The sequence below is a fragment of the Suncus etruscus genome, chromosome 10 (genome assembly GCF_024139225.1).
Source record: "Suncus etruscus isolate mSunEtr1 chromosome 10, mSunEtr1.pri.cur, whole genome shotgun sequence".
Taxonomy (NCBI): Eukaryota; Metazoa; Chordata; class Mammalia; order Eulipotyphla; family Soricidae; genus Suncus; species Suncus etruscus.
In genome coordinates, this window is record NC_064857.1 from 67,503,300 (window position 1) to 67,523,256 (window position 19,957).

At 41.2% G+C, this 19,957-nt stretch overlaps 1 protein-coding gene across 1 annotated transcript in view; it reads right to left on the reverse strand.

Annotated features, from left to right (window-relative positions):
* The window catches only part of ZCCHC2 (zinc finger CCHC-type containing 2), a 48,066-nt gene that overhangs the window by 25,845 nt on the left and 2,264 nt on the right, over positions 1-19,957 (reverse strand). The window contains exons 2-4 of the mRNA XM_049782075.1: positions 7,055-7,166; positions 4,070-4,146; positions 1,141-1,212 (exon numbers count right to left, since the gene is read on the reverse strand). Of these exons, the coding sequence (XP_049638032.1) occupies positions 1,141-1,212; positions 4,070-4,146; positions 7,055-7,166 (261 nt within the window). The remainder of the gene's footprint in view (positions 1-1,140; positions 1,213-4,069; positions 4,147-7,054; positions 7,167-19,957) is intronic.

The window sequence follows — 19,957 nt, forward strand, 5'->3', positions numbered from 1 at the left end:
CTGCATATACAGCAAACACTCTACCCATTGTACTATAGCTCTGGCCCTTCGCCCTGTCCACTGTACATTTTAAAATACTTCCTTATTGAGAAGTAGCAATGTGTTGGTTAAACACTTAACACTATTCTTCCATTTAATGTACAGCTCTGCTCATCACTTCTTTTGGTTTTGGTTTTTGGGCCACACCCGGTGGCGCTCAGGGGTTACTCCTGGCTATGCGCTCAGAAGTCGCTCCTGGCTTGGGGGACCATATGGGAAACCAGGGGATCGAACCGCGGTCCATCCAAGGCTAGTGCAGGCAAGGCAGGCACCTTACCTCTAGCGCCACCGCCCGGCCCATCATCACTTCTTAATAAAATAATGTAATAAGTATAAGAGTAATAGAGAAGATGCCAGTTTTACTTTTCCCTGCCCTTCTTGGCAAGTCTAATTCCCATAATCTAACCTTAACTTCCAATAGTATAGAGATTTGGTCCTTGGAAGGGTGGAGTCTGGGGAAGAGCTGGAGCTCAAGGAAGAGATGAAAATGAATCTAAGGAAGCCCTAAAAATAGAGTTGAAGGGATGGGAGGTCTGAGAGCCACAACCAAATGCCCCCAGTGCCAGGTCACTTCTTTTTTTTTTTTTTTTTTTGTTTTTGTTTTTGGTTTTTTTTGGGCCACACCCGGTAACGCTCAGGGGTTACTCCTGGCTATGTGCTCAGAAGTTGCTCCTGGCTTGGGGGACCATATGGGACACCGGGGGATCGAACCTCGGTCTGTCCAAGACTAGCGCAGGCAAGGCAGGCACCTTACCTTTAGCGCCACCACCCGGCCCCTTGCCAGGTCACTTCTAGACATGCATTCACAAGCGCACCTTTCCAAGCGGCCACCAAAAATAAAAGCACCTTACCAAGAAACAAGGTATTGGGCTCCATGTTTTTGCCTTATTTTTTTTTAAACAATAAAAAACCCTCCATCCTTTCCTCATTTTAGCAATGTAAAGTAAGAAAACTATGTTTTGGAAAACATGAAATTTTCTATAACTCACCAAGAGTTCTGAGATATGCGTCTTAACATCCTGGCTTTTAATTTGACTGCTGAGGTTTTAGATTCTTTGCATTATGGAAAAATCATTTTAACAACAAAATCTATACTTTTACCTTCAGTAGAAATTCCTGTAGTTCTTGGTGAGTTTTTGTTACTGTTGTGACTGAAAGATCAGACCAATTTACCTGATTTAAAAAAAACAAACACATTATAGTTATTTCTTGGTGGGAACCGGCTGGAAAAGAGCCATGTATAAAAACAAAGGGCCTTATTTAAAAATTTTCAACAATTATGAATATAAAATTAATCTATCAGTTTTATAATAATTTTGTACTTGTTAAAAATTAGTTGTACAGTGTTATAATTTACTAAAAAAAGTTAATTTCTTTTCAATTCTTTTAGATGTTTTTAGTAAAGTGTCCTGAAATAGAGGGTTTTCTCGAATAGGCCTTTTATCCCTTTTTATGAAGTTACTATAGGACTCAATTGTACTTTGATAGTATAATTATGACCATGAAAATAAAAATTTCATCTCCTGAATTTATTATTTTGCATTCTTGAGAAGAATAATGAGAACAGTAGTCCCTTTTTGTTGTATCATATTGTATTTTTATGGGAAGTTATAATTTATGAAGGAATTTCATGATCTCAGTTCTTTAAAATCCCGTTAAGGTGAATGAGGCAAGGGTGACCATCTCCAGTTCTAGATGGCAAATCTGAAATTCAAAAGTCAACATACTTAGATTTGACCCTAGATCAATAGAAGAGCCAAAACTGAAATTCACTTTATATTTTCATCGTTTGGATTATTTTGTGTTTGTTTGTTTGTTTTGGGGCCACAAAGCACTCAGGGGTTGCTCCTGGCAGGCTCGGGAGATCATATGGGAAGCTGGGGAATTAAACCCGGGTAGATCCAGGGTTGGTGGTGTGCCAGGCAAACGCCCTACCGCTGTGCTATGTCACCTTGGCTCACCTTTTGGATATTTTAATTCAGAGGACACTCAATACTGAACCACTAATAATTTCTACTTGTAAAATTGTCTGAGATAAATCAAATTCTTAAATTATAATTATACTAATATCTTAACAATTATCAAAAAATAAAAAATATCTTAACAATTATCAATTAATCATAGTTTACTACTGTTTAAAACCACACACAAAATATTACCTAGCCACCTGGTAAATGACTCCGGGCTTATTCCTGGCTCTGCACTCAGGGATCCTTCTTGGAAGGGCTCTGGTGATTTATGTCCTGCTAGGGATTGAACCTGGGCCAACAAGGCAAGTGTCCTACTAGCTGAACTATCATTCCAGACTCTCAAAACTATTATTCTTAACAACTAGCACAACACTTCTTCAAATGTCTGCTGAGTGGCTTTTTTGTGTCAGAAATTATTTTCAGTGAACGTGGGCAAGATGGTCAAAGCACCCAGCAACTGAACTCTGAATAAAGACAGAGTAAAAATGCAAACTCATAGATAAGGAGTTCCCTGGGTGAGCAGAGTGCTAAAGAAAAAGGGAGCAGCAGAGTAGCAGGAAGCATAACATTGAACAGGCCCCAAGAAAGTGAGAAAGTAGGAGTAGGTGAGTAGATTTGTGAGCTGTCCCCTGTGCCTTGTGAGGGAAGATCATTCCAGAACCAAGGGATAGCAAAGGTTTATGGAAGGAGCAAATGGTGAACAAAAGTATCACTGAAGGAAAACAGGCACAGGGCTCAGGTTATAAAGCTTAAGAGGAACGTGAAGATAAAGGCTTGAACTTTGCAAATGGAGGGCAGACACCCCCAAACAAAAGTTGAAATACGGTAATTAATTCAACAATTTTTTTGAGCCAGTCAAATATGGCGGGGATACTGAAGTTTCCTGTTCTTCATGATATAATGACCTACTGCAAAGAAAAAAACATGTAACCCAAATACCAGATCATCTATGAAAGATTTGATGGTATATCCTCTAGAGGAATAAGAAAATATTATGCTGGACAACCAGAAATGACTTAATGGGAAAGGACAGCTGAAAAGTGACCAACAATGCCTCTGTGGAGGAAGTGAAATGAAAAGCATTTCAAATGGCTATGAGTGTGTGCAGTTTAAGCCTAAAGAAAAAGCGCGGGTCAGGAAAGCCCAGGCAGGAGAAAGTAAAGAAGTGGACAAAAAGTCCACATTACAGTCAACAAGCAAGAAGGGGATGTGGCGAGTAAGAGAATCAGACAGCTGTCTTTCAGGAGAGCAATCACAGATAAGACAACGATTAAAAGGCCAGGGAATAACCCAGTGTGGAGAAGAGGAGAAAAATACCATGAAAACAATGCCAAAGAAAAGACAAAGCCCATGATCTTGAAATGCTTGCTTTAGCAGCATACATGCTAATAATATTATTGGTGGAAATGTTTACTTGTACTTTTAAAATATAGTTTATGGCTTGGGGCCGGCGAGGTGGCACTAGAGGCAAGGTGTCTACCTTACAAGTGCTAGCCAAGGAAAGGACCACGGTTCGATCCCCCGGTGTCCCATATGGTCCCCCCCAAGCCAGGGGCAATTTCTGAGCACTTAGCCAGGAATAACCCCTGAGCATCAAACAGGTGTGGCCCAAAAAAACCAAAAAAAAAAATATATATATATATATATATAGTTTATGCCTTAAACCTAAGGTCCTTATTTTCTTCACTTTTTTTTTGGCTTTTATTTTTGGTCACACACAGCTATGCTCAGAGATCACCGCTGGGAGGGCTGGGGAACCATAGACAGAACAGGGATTGAACCCAGGTCAGCTGAATGCAAGGCAAATCCACTGTAATACCTATCTAATCCCCTTTATTTCTTTTAAACAAAATGAACAGAGTAACTTTAATGTGATAGAATTTTTTAAACTTGACAAACCATGATGCATATACTAAAACCAGTACATTAAATTAATTAAAATACTTATGCTGAGCTTCTTAAAATTAGCAAACTGCAAGTTTTTCCAAAGGTCAATATTCTTTCAAAAAGATTATTTAACAAAGTATATGATGTATCTTTTGTGGATGAGAGTAGCTTACTTTGAAGGTGTACTCCCAATATTTGTCAGCCCTTTTTCTCTGGACTCCTTTCAACATTATCTTCTCAATGTGTACAGCTGAAAGACAGAAAACATGCTGACTTCTATAGGGACTACAGACATATTTCAATTACCGAATTTGACATGTGCTAAATGACTAAGCTATTTATCTATATCATTATTACTGATCTTAAATCATGAAGTCAAGCACAAAATCCAGAAGCATAAACAAAGTGTCGTCCATCCATAAGCTCTTGTTTTACAACCATTTACTCATAGATTAAGAACCTGAGTCATTTCAAGCAACTCCATGGAAAATCAAAGAGCTAAAAGAACATGCAAGTAGTGAAGATTATTTTTCTAGATACTAATCTTCAAAATTATTTGTTACTTAGATTACCACCAAACATAACACTTAGGTTCTTTCACTTATTTACATCTAACAATTGTACACTAAAATAATCTGCTTAGATTTTTAATTTTATAAGGCCCAAAAATTCAAATTGCTGTCTTTCCAATTAGGAATTTAAAAACTGATTCTCAAAAATGACTAATATCTTATAAAGGCAAAATAACTTAACAAACTATAAAATTTCAGTGAATTTTTTTCATAACTTATACATGTAAAATCATGCTCATGAAGGACAGTAGCGACTTAAAAACAATTACTATAATTGAAATAGACAAGACAATAAACTTACTCATGACGTAAGCAAATATACAAAATCCCTGAACTACTCATTTTATAGATCCTTTAGGTAGGAAAGCATCACATAAGGAAATAAATTTCTCTATGAAATGAAGAGTCAGCCTATTAAGCATAATGTAAGAATTTCAGAGGGTGGGGAAAGACTTCCTCAGGGTATGAATAAAAGAAGTAGTACTTAAAAATGAGGAAGAAAATATCAGAGGCTGGTGGTAATGAAGATGATAAAGTCACAGGGAATAAGGTAGGAAAGTGACTCATTAAACAAGGGTCACTTGGATTCAGGAAACAGGAGAGGGAGTCAGAGGGAAGGATTCACTTTGCTTTAGAGAATGAAGTTAAAACAGATGAATTAGGATACACAGATTAACAAAAACACACAAAAAGAAATAAGATTGCTATAGATCACGGAAGGTGGGCAATGGGAAGCACCAAGCATTAGATCCAGAAACACTTGTAGGCAAAGCCCCAGTAAGCTAGGCAGTTTTCATTACCAGTATATGGTGTGCCAACTTTGCAAATACATAGTTTGCTGACCTAGTTCTGGGCAAACTTTGTCTTAGTGGATAAGAAATGTTGAGGATGGAAAGAAAAGAAAATCTCACATGCCAAGTAAGAAGCCTGGAATTCCTCAAACTGCTGCATTTGATAAAGGCCAATGTACAGAAGAGTAGGGAAGGGGAGGGATTCCACTGTTTTCAAAAGTCTATTTTAAGGGCAATTCTATTAATAAAAACCCATCTGAACTGATCTACGTTCAGAAATAGTAAAGTAGCTCTACTTCAAACCACTAGAGCATGGCTCCCTTCCGCCTTCATTTCCTATGTTACCTGCCGTGATCTATCAGAATTAGATGAAGACAAATAAATAAATAAAGGTGTGAAGAGAAATGATTGGTAATGGGACATCCTTCAATCCTCATAATTTGAAGCTGTAATCAGAATAGCATAATAACAATTTTTTAAAATAAAGGTCTATAAGAAAAACTTCACAGTTAATTGTAAATATTCTGATACAGAATGGTTTTTTTGGGTTTTTTTTTTTTTTTTTTTGGTTTTTGGGTCACACCCAGCAGCGCTCAGGGGTTATTTCTGGCTCTATGCTCAGAAATCGCTCCTGGTGGGCTCAGGGGACCATATGGGATGCAGGGATTCGAATCTCTGTCCTTCTGTATGCAAGGCAAACGCCTTACCTTCGTGCTATCTCTCTGGCCCCAAGAATGCTTTGTTTTTCTATAATTTTTTTTTTTCGTTGCAGTGCCAGGAATTGAACCCAGGTCCCTATACATGCAAGCCAGGTGATTTATCACCAAGCTACATACATTCCCTAAAATAGTTTTTATATTAAAGGACCTTGTACAACCAAACTCTGTTTCAGGTTATTAGCAAGTTAGGGAGGCTGGTTGATGCTGTCTCAGTAAAACTGGATTACTATAGTGGGCTAGAGGGAAGTCCTGTGATGATCTTGAATGTAAGCAGAAATTATTATGCAAATATTTTAACAATAAGTATTACTTTTTTCTGTGATGAAAACATATTATACAGAAGGATTATTACTATTATAGTGTTATGACTGAGAATGGTACTCAAAGTTTATCTTCAGTCTTACAATTCTGTGGTCTAGACCCTCTTTCTCTCAGCATAGGCTGAGACTCCCCAGAGGCAAAGATATAAACACTTCCTTTAGATGGCAGTGTCCATTCAGCCCCCCCTGAAAACTATGAAAGCAGAAAAAGCATGGACACAGTATCAGAAATTGCTTCAGCTTTTTACAGTGAAGTTCTATAAATCTACTTTTCCCAGAGTCTGAAGACATTTTACAGAATATAACTTTGTGGACAGGTTATGGCCTTCAAAGTCCACCACCAGACTGAAGACCACTGACCACAAGGCAGAATTGAGAGCATGAGTGAGGACAAGCAGTTCTGGGATAGAAGCCAGATGGAGACCCAGAGCGAAAAGGAACCAGCTTGAGATTAATATAGAACCAGGAGGATAATTTTTGGATGGGGGAGATGAACACTGGGTCATATAGTATCGTATAAGGGTTTTCCTGGAAGAGTTTGGAGGTCTCCAGCAGTGTACGAGGTTCCATTATGTGTTAGGGATCAAACTGGAGGTGCAAAGTATGTGTTCCAATCCTTTGAACTATACTTCCCCCAGTCAAGAACCAGTAAGATTTTGTGTCTTCAAAATGAAGAGTTCAAGTGAACCAAGGTAAATTGCATTTTATACTCTATCAAGGACATAGCTTTTGGATTTACTGAAAAACAGAACCTACCTTCTCGCTGAGATCTATGAGGTGCCACAGTAAGTCCTCCATGAGGTATCGGGGCTTGTTCTATTAAACTGATCTCAGTATTTTGCATGTAATCACCATGAGCAGAATCATTCTGGGTAAGAAAGAGGGACATATACATTAATCTACACCAGAGGCTAACAAAGTAAATCCCATAAAAAAAAAACAGATTAAAGTCTAATATTTAATAACAATGTTAGTAGCAATTTTAGATATCAAAAAAATGGCAAAATGATGCAAACTACAGAGAGCAATAAGGAAAAGGACCAGTATTCACTGACTTTGAACACAAATATTCTATCAATTACTTACTGTCCCAGTTTTCTTGGGACTTTACGTTTCATATGGATAGACTGAAATGCAAAAACTGTCGATTGCTATTCTAAATTACCAGTGACATCAATTTATTGTCAAAGGAAATCAGAATCAAAGAACCTATGTAATAAATTGTCCCTTCACATACACTATGCCATGCTTACATATTTTTATATAGATCCTCAGGCAATCTACAACAGAAGAATCCTGGCTTCCCTTGGCCCATCTCAATTTAACTGGACCCAGTTTTATTCCCACGTTAACTGCTAATGGAAGAAACAGCAAGACACCTCAGAGTGCCCCAGAATCCCAGCGCTGTGGGAGCACATTGTTACTGTGACAGGTTACACACTGGGTAAGCCAGAACATGAGACACTCCCAAGTTTACTGTTACCACCTAGCACCAAATTCCCTTCATGTTCAATCTTTCTGAACTACCCAAGTACCTCAGAGTAAAGAGCAACTGCAATTTTACAAGCCTGCAATAAGCCACGTTTTTTTCCATTGTGTAAAGAAATGAGGCAAAGACAAGACAGACCCTCAACTCTCCATATATCCTATTTCATCCATATTTGCTCTTCTAAATGTGGCCTGACAATGACTACTGGTTGATAGCTGACAGCTAAGTTTCTGGAAATAAAGCATCACATTACTCTTGGGAACTAATGTTAACCTTATAGTTTGATTTTCTCTAGAAGCTCAAGATTGTCCACACAAATCCACTTATACACCTCTTAAATCAACATACAACCTCTTAGTATGATTAATAAGTGAATAGAGGGATTCTTCCAAAACAACAGCATATACACCCAAACTCAGAATACATAGCTCTTACCAAAAAAAAAAAGTGCCAAAAATTAAAAATATAACTTATTAAGAAATATAACTGCTGGGGCTGGAGCAATAGTACAGTGGGTAGAGCCTCTTCACACATAGTCAACCCAAATTCAATCTCCAGGACCTCAAATGGCTCACTAAACCCACTAGGAATGATCCTGAGTACAGAAACAGTAGTAAACTGAGCACAGTCTGGTGTGGCCCCCAAATCCAAAAGACAAACAAAAAAACAATAAAACCTACAACAAATCAACAACCCCCAAAAAAGTCCTCAAACAAAAAAAAAAACAACTAAACCACTCGATTCTTGTAAATAAATACTGTTCAAAGTTAACAGTCAATAGTTTCTTTCATTATTCAGTACTGCATAATGTGACGCATACATTAAAATTTTAAATTAAATTTAAATTAAAAATTCATTTCCTTCAAGGTTAGGAATATGGCTCTAGTAGTGGAGTATATACTTAGCACGTGCAAAGGTAAATTCAATCCCTGGTGCTGCATAGTCCTCCAGAACCATCAGGAGTCACTCTGGTGGTCTCCAACATCTCCATCATCATCATCATCTGCACCAACACAGCTAGGAGTGACCCTAAGTCACCTGGGAACACTGCACAGCACCCATTTTAATAATCTTTAAATATCAATGATAGGGCCAGAGTGATAACACAGCAGTAGGGTGTTTGTCTTGCACATGGCCAACCCAGGAGAGACCCAGGTTCGATTCCTGAAATCTCATAAGGTCCCCTGAGCCTGCCAGCAGCAATTTCTGAGCACAGAGCCAGGAGTAATCCCTGAGGACCACAGTGGGGTGTGGCCCCAAAACAAAAAAATCAACGAAAGAAAATTATCAAAATAAACCCAACTTTTCTTTTCTTTCTTTCTTTTTTTTTTTTCGGGCCACACCCATTTGATGCTCAGGGGTTACTCCTGACTAAGCACTCAGAAATTGCCCCTGGCTTGGGGGATCATATGGGATGCCGGGCGATCGAACCATGGTCCTTCCTTGGCTAGCGCTGCAAGGCACACACCTTACCTCTAGTGCCACCTCGCCGACCCCATCCCTAACTTTACAATAGGGAAATGTAAAACAAAAGTACCATGATATACTACTTCATATGTACTAGGATGATTATTGTTAATAAAAAAAAAATTTTTTTTAATGAGAAAGGACACAATGTTGGAAACTCTGCGCATAGCAACGAGACTATGAAATAGTAATTTTGGAAGAAAGCACAGCAGTTCCTCAAAACACCAAATGGAATAACAAGTCCAGGAATTCTTCTGAGTGTGCATAAAGGATTGAGAGTAGGGACTCAAACAGACCATTTGTTTGTTGACCAAAGTCTACTAGCATTATTCATGATAATCAAAAGGTAAAAATAGCTCAAATGTCTGGCAATGAACAAACAACAAAATGAGTATGTAATAATTATTCAACCAAAAAAAATCATTCAACCATAAGTATATTCTGAGGCTAAAGATAGAGTAGAACAGGTATGCTGCTGATTGGGGTTCAATTCCCACACCACATATAGACATATAGTTACAATGCCCCTCAGCTCTAGAATGCTCCCACAGCACAGAAGCAGGGGTAAGTCATGAGCTTACTACACCAGGTATAGTCCAATAAACAAGTCACATTCTGATAAAAAGCCACAATGAGGACAAATTTTGAGAATATCATGCTTAGTAATAAAATCAGGCACAAAAGTCCTATATTACTTGCTTCCACCTATATTAGGCACCTCACTAAATTCACAGTAAGTAGGAGAGTGACTCCAGAGGCTGAGGGAAGTGAGATAGGAGCACTACATAATGGGTTAGAGGCTCAGTTTGGAATGGAAAAAAAAGTTCTGGGATCCATGGATGGTGGCTAATTGTTACACAAATGTGAATGTACTTAACACTAAACTGTACACCCACAAAACGGTTAGAAAGGGAACTTTCGGGAAATATACTACAATTAAAATATTTAAATTGTATCAAGCTTCTCCCAGAAATTTTGTGAAGAAATGTTTTGTCACAATCAAAATTACATTTTTAACATCTGAAGTTACTTTTAAGAATGCAATTTAAGGGGCCAGAGCTATAGTACAGCAAGTGGGCAAGGTGCTTGCCTTGCATGCAGCTAATCTGGGTTTGATCCTCATTATCCCATAGGGTTCCCCTAAGCTTGGCAGGAGTGATTCCTGAATGAAGAGCCAGGAGTGTGCCCCCCCCCCCAAAAAAGGGGGCACTATAAGAAACAGAGAAAATCCTCTTTAATAATCCTATGAGGGCTGGAGAGACATTAGTCAAGGTGCTTGCCTTGTTTTCTAGTTACAAATGGTCCTTGTGAACATAAGCACTAAGCACAGAGTAAAAATAAATCCTGAGGGGCCAGAGATGGACCTGGGCTGAGCATAGAGATTGGCTTGATCAACATTATGAAAGGGCTGTCTGGGGACTGAGGAGGTCAGGTCTGCAGAAGCTGCACAGCCTGGATCACTTGGGAGTCCTGAAGCCTTGCATAACTCCAACATACAGTTCAAGCCCTCCTTGGGTCTATATTTGGCCTGATGAAGTTCTTTTTGTTTTTGTTTTTGTTTTTGGGCCACACCTGGCAATGCTCAGGGGTTACTTCTGGCTGTCTGCTCAGAAATAGCTCCTGGCAGGCACGGTGGACCATATGGGACACCGGGATTCGAACCAACCACCTTTGGTCCTGGATCGGCTGCTTGCAAGGCAAACGCCACTGGCCCCTGTAGAAGTTCTTTTGTTTGTTTTTTTGGATTTTCTTTTTTGGTGTGCCACACCCAGCAGCACTCATGTTACTCCTGGCCCTTTGTGCTCAGAAATCAGGGGACCATATGGGATGCCAGATATTGAAACCGGGTTGGCTAAATATAAGGCAAACACCCTATCCACAGAGCTATGGCTCCCCCGCCCTCCCCTACTTGAGTTTTAAACATAAGTTGTCAACAGTAAAACCCCAAACTTTTAACAGTTGCTGTAGCAAGCTGTGACAGGTGGCTATAAGTCAACCCAATTTCAGCTTCCAGGTTAACAGCATCACAGTCTGCAACTTGGTATGATAGATAGAACACACACATGAACAAAGAAAGGAGAATTTAGAGAGGCTGAATCCTAAGCCTTCAGAGTCAACAAATGATCTTCCTAGTATCCTCTCCTTCACTACTCCACACATGAGAGCTAGAGAATGTCAAAGATTGATCCCTGGCCCCGGTTGGGACTTTGGATCCTGTGACAGACTCAGACTTCACTTTCCAGTGGAGGAACATTCCTAGAAACTATTGAAACTGAAGCTATTCCAATTTGTTGGAGGATCCATGACAGTGGATATAGCTTGATAAATTATCAGTGCTGGGAAACACTGCATTAGAAGTTATAACTAGGGCCCGGAGAGATAGCACAGTGGTGTTTGCCTTGCAAGCAGCTGATCCAGGACCAAAGGTGGTTGGTTCGAATCCCGGTGTCCCATATGGTCCCCCGTGCCTGCCAGGAGCTATTTCTGAGCAGACAGCCAGGAGTAACCCCTGAGCACCGCCAGGTGTGGCCCAAAATCCAAAAAAAAAAAAAAAAAAAAAAGAAGTTATAACTAATGCTACCTATTAGTATAGGGATATCCTAACACACACCCTCACTGGGTTATAACCTTTCTCTAGGAAGTAAGTATTCACCAGGCACTACAGCACTTTGGTTCATATCTAACCTTGCTGATCCTTCCAATTCCACTAGTGAAATTCAATCATTTGATATCAAAACAATTATAGTATTTAACATCCCAATCAGACATTCCTAACAAACACAACTCTTCAGAGACTTCAGGTTGCTCATTTTAGTGTTTGTTTTTAACATTATTTTTTTTTGTTTGTTTTTTGTTTTTTTTTGTTTCTTTTTTTTTGGGTCACACCCTGCGGTGCTCAGGGGTTACTCCTGGCTGTCTGCTCAGAAATAGCTCCTGGCAGGCACAGGGGACCATGTGGGACACCGGGATTCGAACCAATCACCTTTGGTCCTGGATCGGCTGCTTGCAAGGCAAACACCGCTGAGCTATCTCTCCGGGCCCTTTAACATTATTTTTATCATAAGCAACTCATGGAAGCCTGACTCTCTTGGTTTCTGAATCAAACCATAAAATGGAAATCAACATTAAAGTCTTGACAATTATAGTAATAATTTGCAATCACTTTATTCATTCTACCAAAATATCATGTATAGGTCTGAACTAATTTATGGGCCAACATATGCCATGCACCTACATGAACTAAACTCATGGTAAGTTCATGTAGATAGGAATATAGTCATGTAGGGAATAGTGTCTGATTTTGAAAGAGTAATTAACATACTATTCAGCATTTGCCACTTAAGACCCATTATGAGGGGCTGGAGCAATAGCACAGTGGTAGGGCGTTTGCCTTGCATGCAGATGACCCAGAACAGACCTGGGTTTGATCCCCGACATCCCATACCATCCCCCAAGCCAGGAGCGAATTCTAAGCGCATAGCCAGGAGTAACCCCTGAGTGTCACTGGGTGTGGCCTAAAAACAACAACTACAAAACATCAGAAAGATCTGTTGTATATGAAAGTATTTCCGTAAGATTATTCTTTGCCCGTTGTCCCACCTTAACCTTCCAGGTGGGGGCGTTGTTGAGAGCCGAATAAATAGTTTGGGAGAGAGGTTTTCGAGGTCTTTTGCCAGAGTTGGCTGACTGGCTCAAGGTGTGTTTTGGAGCTAGTAGTGCTCAGGGGCTACTCTTGGCACTTCGCTCAGGGGGCATTCCTGGCAGTGCTCAGGTGACCATATGTGATGCCAGGGATCAAACCTGGGTTGGTCACATGTAAGGCAAACGACCTACCCACTGTGTCCCTGAAACCACTTTTTTTAATGTATGATTTCCAGTCAATGGTGCTTACAGAAGAGTTGTACTTAGTCTAATAATATTGCGTAAGTATAATCTAATACAAAAGACGAAAAAACTCAACACTATTTGATGTCTTAAATTTATCATGTTCCGCCTACAAAGTCGAAGCACCGAAAATTATGTCATATAAAGACATTGTTATTTTGTTGTTGTTTATTTATTTATTTATTTATTTTGGTTTTTGGGTCACACCCAGTGGTGCTCAGGGTTACTCCTGACTCTGCGCTCAGAAATCACTCCTGGCAGGCTCAGGGGACAATCTGGGATGCTGGAATTTGAACCACCATCCGTCTGGATTGGCTGTGTGCAAGACAAATGCCCTACCGCTGTGCTATCTCTCCGGCCCATGAAGACATTGTTGTTCTACATACAACATGATGCCTGAATATTGGGGCAACTTAAAATCCAGTAGAAAAAGCCTATTTGGGGGCTGGAGCAATAACACGACAGGTAGGGCATTTACCTTGCCTGCAGCCAACCCAAGGTTTGATTGCCAGTATTCCAGAATGAGTCTCTAGAATGACTCCTGAGCGCAAAGCTTGGAGTAACCCTTGAACACTGGGTTACTGGGTGTAACCTAAAACCAAACCAAATCAAACCAAACAAACAAGCCTATTTTTTTCCTGAAAAGTAATTCAAAGAATCTTAGCAGCAGTTTCAAAAATCAAAACACAAATATATACTCTCCTGGAAATGAAAGCAGTAAAGAATTTTCAGAGAAGCCGTCATTGAGACATCTGTTCTAGAGAATGTCATGGAAGAGGTGATGGAAGGAGCCAGCTTTCAATGAAAGGTAGGCTGGATAAATAAGAGCTGCAGAGAGGGATTTTGAGTTCCAGACCTGTCAAAGGCCAAGAAAATAGGGTCTGGGTAAATACTGCTTAAGATAAATCTGTCTGAAGCAATAGTACAGCAGCTAGGGTGCTTTATTTTAAAACAGCTGGTGTAGGTCTTATCCCTGGCACCACATATCCTCTGAAGCCCCACCAGGACTGATCCCTGAGTGCAGAGCCAGGAATAAGCCCCAAATACAACTGGGCATAATCCCCCAAAATAACAACAACAATAATTAAAATAGAGATAAAGCAACCGTATCTAACTGAAAGCACTGAGTAGGAATAAGCATAAATCCTCCAGAGAATGTTATTGGCAAGGAAGAATGGGTGGGTTCAGGTTATGAGGGACAGTGATTACTAAGCAAATCAGTGTAACTAGAAATATAATGGTACCATTGAAAGAACTGTATGAATCTTAAGATTTTTGGGGGGTAATCAATGATATTCTTTTTACACAAAGAAAATTTAAAGTGAGAGTGGTCATTTCAGGGATAATTTTCGCCGATTCCATTGCAACTGGGTGACAGTCTATTCTTTTCACCTGACCTTCCATTCAAGGTGCTCTGTAACTCGACTCCTATTATCTTTTCAAACTACTCTATTTTTGTTCATGCGCTGTCATCAAATTATGCTATTCACTCAGAATAATTAACAATAAATATAACTCTTATCTATCCATCATTTCAGTATATAACAGTGCACCTCTGCACAGCTGCTATAAATAATAAACAGTGACAACACCTGTTTTATACCAAGCAGTTGAAAACTTAGAAAGATAAAATTGTCAAAGTAACATTTTCTTCTTTTTTCTTCTTCTTCTTCTTTTTTTTTTTTTTTTTTTTTTTTTGGTTTTTGGGTTACACCCGGCAGTGCTCAGGGGTTACTCCTGGCTTATGCTCAGAAACCGCTCCTGGCAGGCTCAGACCATATAGGATGCCGGGATTCGAAACACTGACCTTCTGCATGCAAGGCAAATGCCTTACCTCCTTGCAATCTCTCTGGCCCCCAAAGTAACTTTTTCAATACCTAAAGTTGATTTCTAACCAATTATTTATTGGATGAGCCTGAAACATTCCTACAGAACTAAGAGCTAAAGGCCAAATGTTCCCTGGAGAGTTACAGAAGGAAATGGACTATTCAACCCAGCAGCTCTGTCACCTGTAACATAAACATGGATTAGAGACTTCCCTTCTGAAGGGGCTGTTTACATAGGCTGCAAGAAGGAGGCTTTTGTGAAGAAGCCTCTCATAAGTAAGGGAGAGCTGTTCAAGTCCTCCAAAACAAGGAACAGTCAACAGAGTTACCGTAAGTGTGGCAAACTCTGGAGTGCAGATAGGCCATTCTTTCCCTTTCTTAAATATTAGTGCTTTCAGATCTCAAAAAAAAAAAAAAAAAGGAAAACATAACTATAATACACAATAAGTACTGAATGTTTTACAATGAGCTGATGTAGTAGCATCTATTAAAAAAGTATAAGAGGGTCAGAAAGATAAATACAACGAGTAGACTTGTATTGCATGCAGTTTAGTCTTGATTGTTTTTTGTTTTTTTTTTTTTTTTTGGTTTTTGGGCCACACCCAGCGGTGCTCAGGGGTTACTTCTGGCTGTCTGCTCAGAAATAGCTCCTCGCAGGCACGAGGGACCATATGGGACACCAGGATTCGAACCAACCACCTTTGGTCCTGGATTGGCTGCTTGCAAGGCAAATGCCGCTGTGCTATCTCTCCGGGCCCTAGTCTTGATTCTTAAGCACAGAACCAGATGTAAGCCCTGAGCACTATACACATGAAACCCTCTCAGAGGTAAAAGAACGGTCCTGAATTATCCATGAATCCCATCCAGTTTATGCTCTGTACCGAGAAGAAATTATCTAACTTGAAACTAAAAACAGCTTTGTAGTTCAATAGTAAGAGAAATGTAGATAACGATTTACATAAGTCCCTCACTCCCTTCCTTAATACAAAGTAAGTCCTTTTCTCCATTCCCATCCCCCAAATCCAATATGGCGAGATAGTGTATTTTAACTATCTATAACCCAATGAAATACTTCCTTGGGCTTGTTTTAAAAATTTATTACTAAAAATATGTTACAAACAAATATCTCAAATATTACCTTTTCAACAACTGAGTGACTCCTTATCTCCACCAATGACCCCAAGTTCCCAACAACTCCCCCAACCCCAACTCCTTTCACAGACTCATTTTTTTTTTTTTGGTTTTTGTGTCACATCCGGTAGCGCTCAGGGGTTACTCCTGGCTCTACGCTCAGAAATCACTCCTGGCAGGCTCGGGGGACCATATGGGATGCCGAGATTCGAACCATCGACCTTCTGCATGCAAGGCAAATGCCTTACCTCTATGCTATCTCTCTGCCCCCCCCCTTTTTTTATTTAATTGCTCTAGTCCGGGTTCCATGCTTTCACTGGTCTAGTCCTTACCTCTCTATTTCGTCTGTTAATTTGTTTTAGAGCCACTCCCGGCAGTATTGGCCAGTGTTTAAGGCAAGCACACTTTGTGCTATACTCCAGCCTTCTTAGTCCTCATTTTAAAGCTACTGCTCTCACTAAAATTTTGTTTGCCATGTAATATTCAAGCAATTAAGTTACACTAAAACTTGAATTTTCTTCTGTATTGCTAAAAATAAGCTGAAGCACTTAGCCATATCAGGTTATTTTATAGCTAGCTCATTTATGTTAGGAGAAAACAATACCCAACAGTGCTCAGGGGTTTCTCCTGGCTCAGAAATCACTCCTGGTAGGCTTGGGGACCTATGGAATGCCAGGGTTTGAACCTGGTCAGCTGTGTGCAAGGCAAGTCCTCTCCCCAACATACAACTGCTTAGGGCCCCTTAGAAAAAAATTCTGCAAAACTTTCTCCAGTAGTTACTTCATAGTCACTAAAAGAAGTTCAATTAAAAACAATCTTTTGCCTTGCACGTGGCTGACCTAGGACAGACCGCGGTTAGATCCCCTGGCGTCCCATATGGTCCTCCAAGTCAGGAATGATTTGATAGCATAACCAGGAGTAAGCCCTGAGCATCACCAGGTGTGGCCCCAAAACCAAAAACCAAACAAACCAAAAAACAAGCATAGTTCCTTAACAGACCTAAAAAACTAAAATGCTTCAAATGGAAAACAGTGAAAAATGTAAAATCACTCTATGGAAAAAAAATCACTCTATGTTTTAGTATTCTTTAAATTCGCCAAGAGGAAGGGCCAGAGAGATAGCATGGAGGTAAGGCGTTTGCCTTTCATGCAGAAGGACAGTGGTTCGAATCCCAACATCCCATATGGTCCCCTGTGCCTGCCAGGGACAATTTCTGAGCAGAGAGCCAGGAGTAACCCCTGAGTGCTGCCGGATGTGACCCAAAAACCAAAAAAAAAAATTTTGTTTTCACCAAGAGGAGGGCATAGCTCATTAATTTAAAAGGGGGAGGGGCCAGAGAGATAGCATGGAGGTAAGGCGTTTGCCTTGCATGCAGAAGGACGGTGGTTCAAGTCCCGGCATCCCATATGGTCCCGGAGCCTGCCAGGAGCAATTTCTGAGCATAGAGCCAGGAGTGACCCCTGAGGGCTGCTGGGTGTGACCCAAAAACCAAAAAATAAAAACTGACATTAATCAAAAAGGCAACACAAAAACTCTTGCCCTGATTTTAATGAGAGGAATTATCAGGCAACTACTGTTACTATGACAGTGTGCAATTTGTTTCATCTTTCACTTAGTGTTACTAATTATAGGTTAAATCCCCAAATTTTAAATGTCCACATCCTGATTTCCTCTGAATATGCAAAGATAGAAAGAAATATGAACTTCTTTCACCTTTACAATGAAAAGATAATAAAACATGCTTTAAGATAATATTTAGTAGGTTTTTGAAGCTAAGCAATACTAATGGGTATGGCACTTGTTTTTGCACGTGGCCAACCTGAGTTTGCTCCCCAGTATCCTGTCCCCTATGGCCTCTGCCATGAGTAATTCCTGAGTGCAGAACCAGAAGTAATCTCTGGCGTTGCTGTGTGGCCCCCCTAAACCAAAATAAGGGACGTAGCAGGAGCTTTGTTGCGATTTTCAATGCACTGAATCTACTAGTTCCTAACAAAAAGACTTCAATTTTAGAAACCAGATTTTGGGTCGGAAGGGATTATTATACCTGATAAAGCACTTCCTTGCATATGGCCTCACCTAGATAAACTCCTGGCACCACAGAGGGTTCCCCAGATCTGGTTCCACCAGAAGTGATCCCTGAATACATAGCACAGAGTAAGCCCCGAGCACCGCTCCTGCTTCAAAAAAAAGACAAGTAACTTCCAACAATAATATAGGGCAGTAGACCATCTGTAACTTTCTAAGGTAAAACCACACCAAGCACACACAATTCCAAAGTCACCATCCTCCACCGAGAAAAAGTTCCTGGGACACTATCCTCTACCTGATGAATTTTGTGCGCACAGTCTCCTAAAAACAAGGCACATTTAAAGCTGAAATCTACTCATTCAAAACACGAAGGGAAGCAATTTTCAAAAGCAATGACTAGTCGAACCGTCTTTCACTTTTTTCCTTAAAAAATAACCACAGTTCTGCAAGTTCAGTTTGTGGCATAGTTATTACCCCAACTACTCACATCATAGCCCTGGTAGGTTACCGAGCAATTGCTGGGCTTAAGTCACTTGAAAGCTCAGAAGCTAAAACTGCTTTGAAGCACAAGCTCCTGTCAGTAAGTCATTCAATGTGCTTATTCATGGAACAGAGAAGCTGCGGCCTCGACTTGAAGACCCCTCTGCTGAGCTATAAGAGGGGGGTACTACCATGAGAACTGAAATGAGCCTCCAGTATTCACTTAACACTTGGTGGCAGTAACTTAGGAGCCCTCCTAAAAGCTACCGACAAGTGTCTAGGTCACTTCCGGGGCAACAGCCGGCTGTGCAAACTGCTTCCCCTTCTCACTCCATGCTCCACCATCCACGTGGTGCCCCAACTCCCGGCCGCCCCGCAGAGGCCACTAGAGGCGAGGCCAGGCCCAGCCGCCGTCAGCCCGCCCACCCGGGAGGCGGGCCAGGTCGATCACGGGGGTGCCGCCGCCATTTCGCAGGGCAGGGCGGGGCGGAGCCCGCAAGCCAGAACCTCCCAATCGCCGTCGCTGTCGATCGGCCCGTAAGCTGGCCGGCGCGTGACCGACGTCTGGCTCACCTCCTGCAGGGGAGCACTGGAAAAGGTCTCAAGGCCCAAGGGATGGGACCACCAATGGGGAGCAGAGTGGGGTGTCAGCGGTTCGGTAGGGGAGTGATCCTTTCCTACTGAGAGTCCCACCAGGCACCCAACGCTCTCAGGGAGCCCCTCCCCTCCGCTCGTTCCCTCAAGACCACGGAGGGAGGGTATCACACTGGATGTGAAGGATGGCAGCATGCCCGGCCTCACGGTCCACTCCTCCCGCACTCACAGCTGCCAGCCAGCGAGGGCACAACTGCAGTCGGGATAAAATACCTATCTCATCAGGGGGCCGGAGCCTTAGGGCAGTGGCTTTGGACCAACACGCAGTCGCCCAGGTTCCATCTCCAGCCCTACGGATCGAGGGGTAATCCCTGAGCAGAGCTAGGAGTACCGCATGAGCACGTCCAAGAAACCACAGCCCCCAAATGTTATTAACTAGGGTTTTCAGGCACCTCTCCCCTTCCTCCAGTCCCTTCCCAGCTCCATTCCAAGGAGCAAGTCAAAGGGTCCTTCCTGCAAGTGAAGCCACTCACCCCACGTCTGTAATGACATTAACTGTCCCACTGTGGGTCATTCTCATCAGATCTATAATCACAGATTATCTTTACAAGATAGAAACGGAATTTTACCAAGTGGGTGTAAGCATTCCTGAGTTTTTTTTGTAAATTATGCACATGTGGTTCAGAGAGGCCTTATCCACTCCTTTTTCTGTGCTAGGGTGCTGGGGGGTGGGGGAGAGGGCACACAGTTGGGCGGATG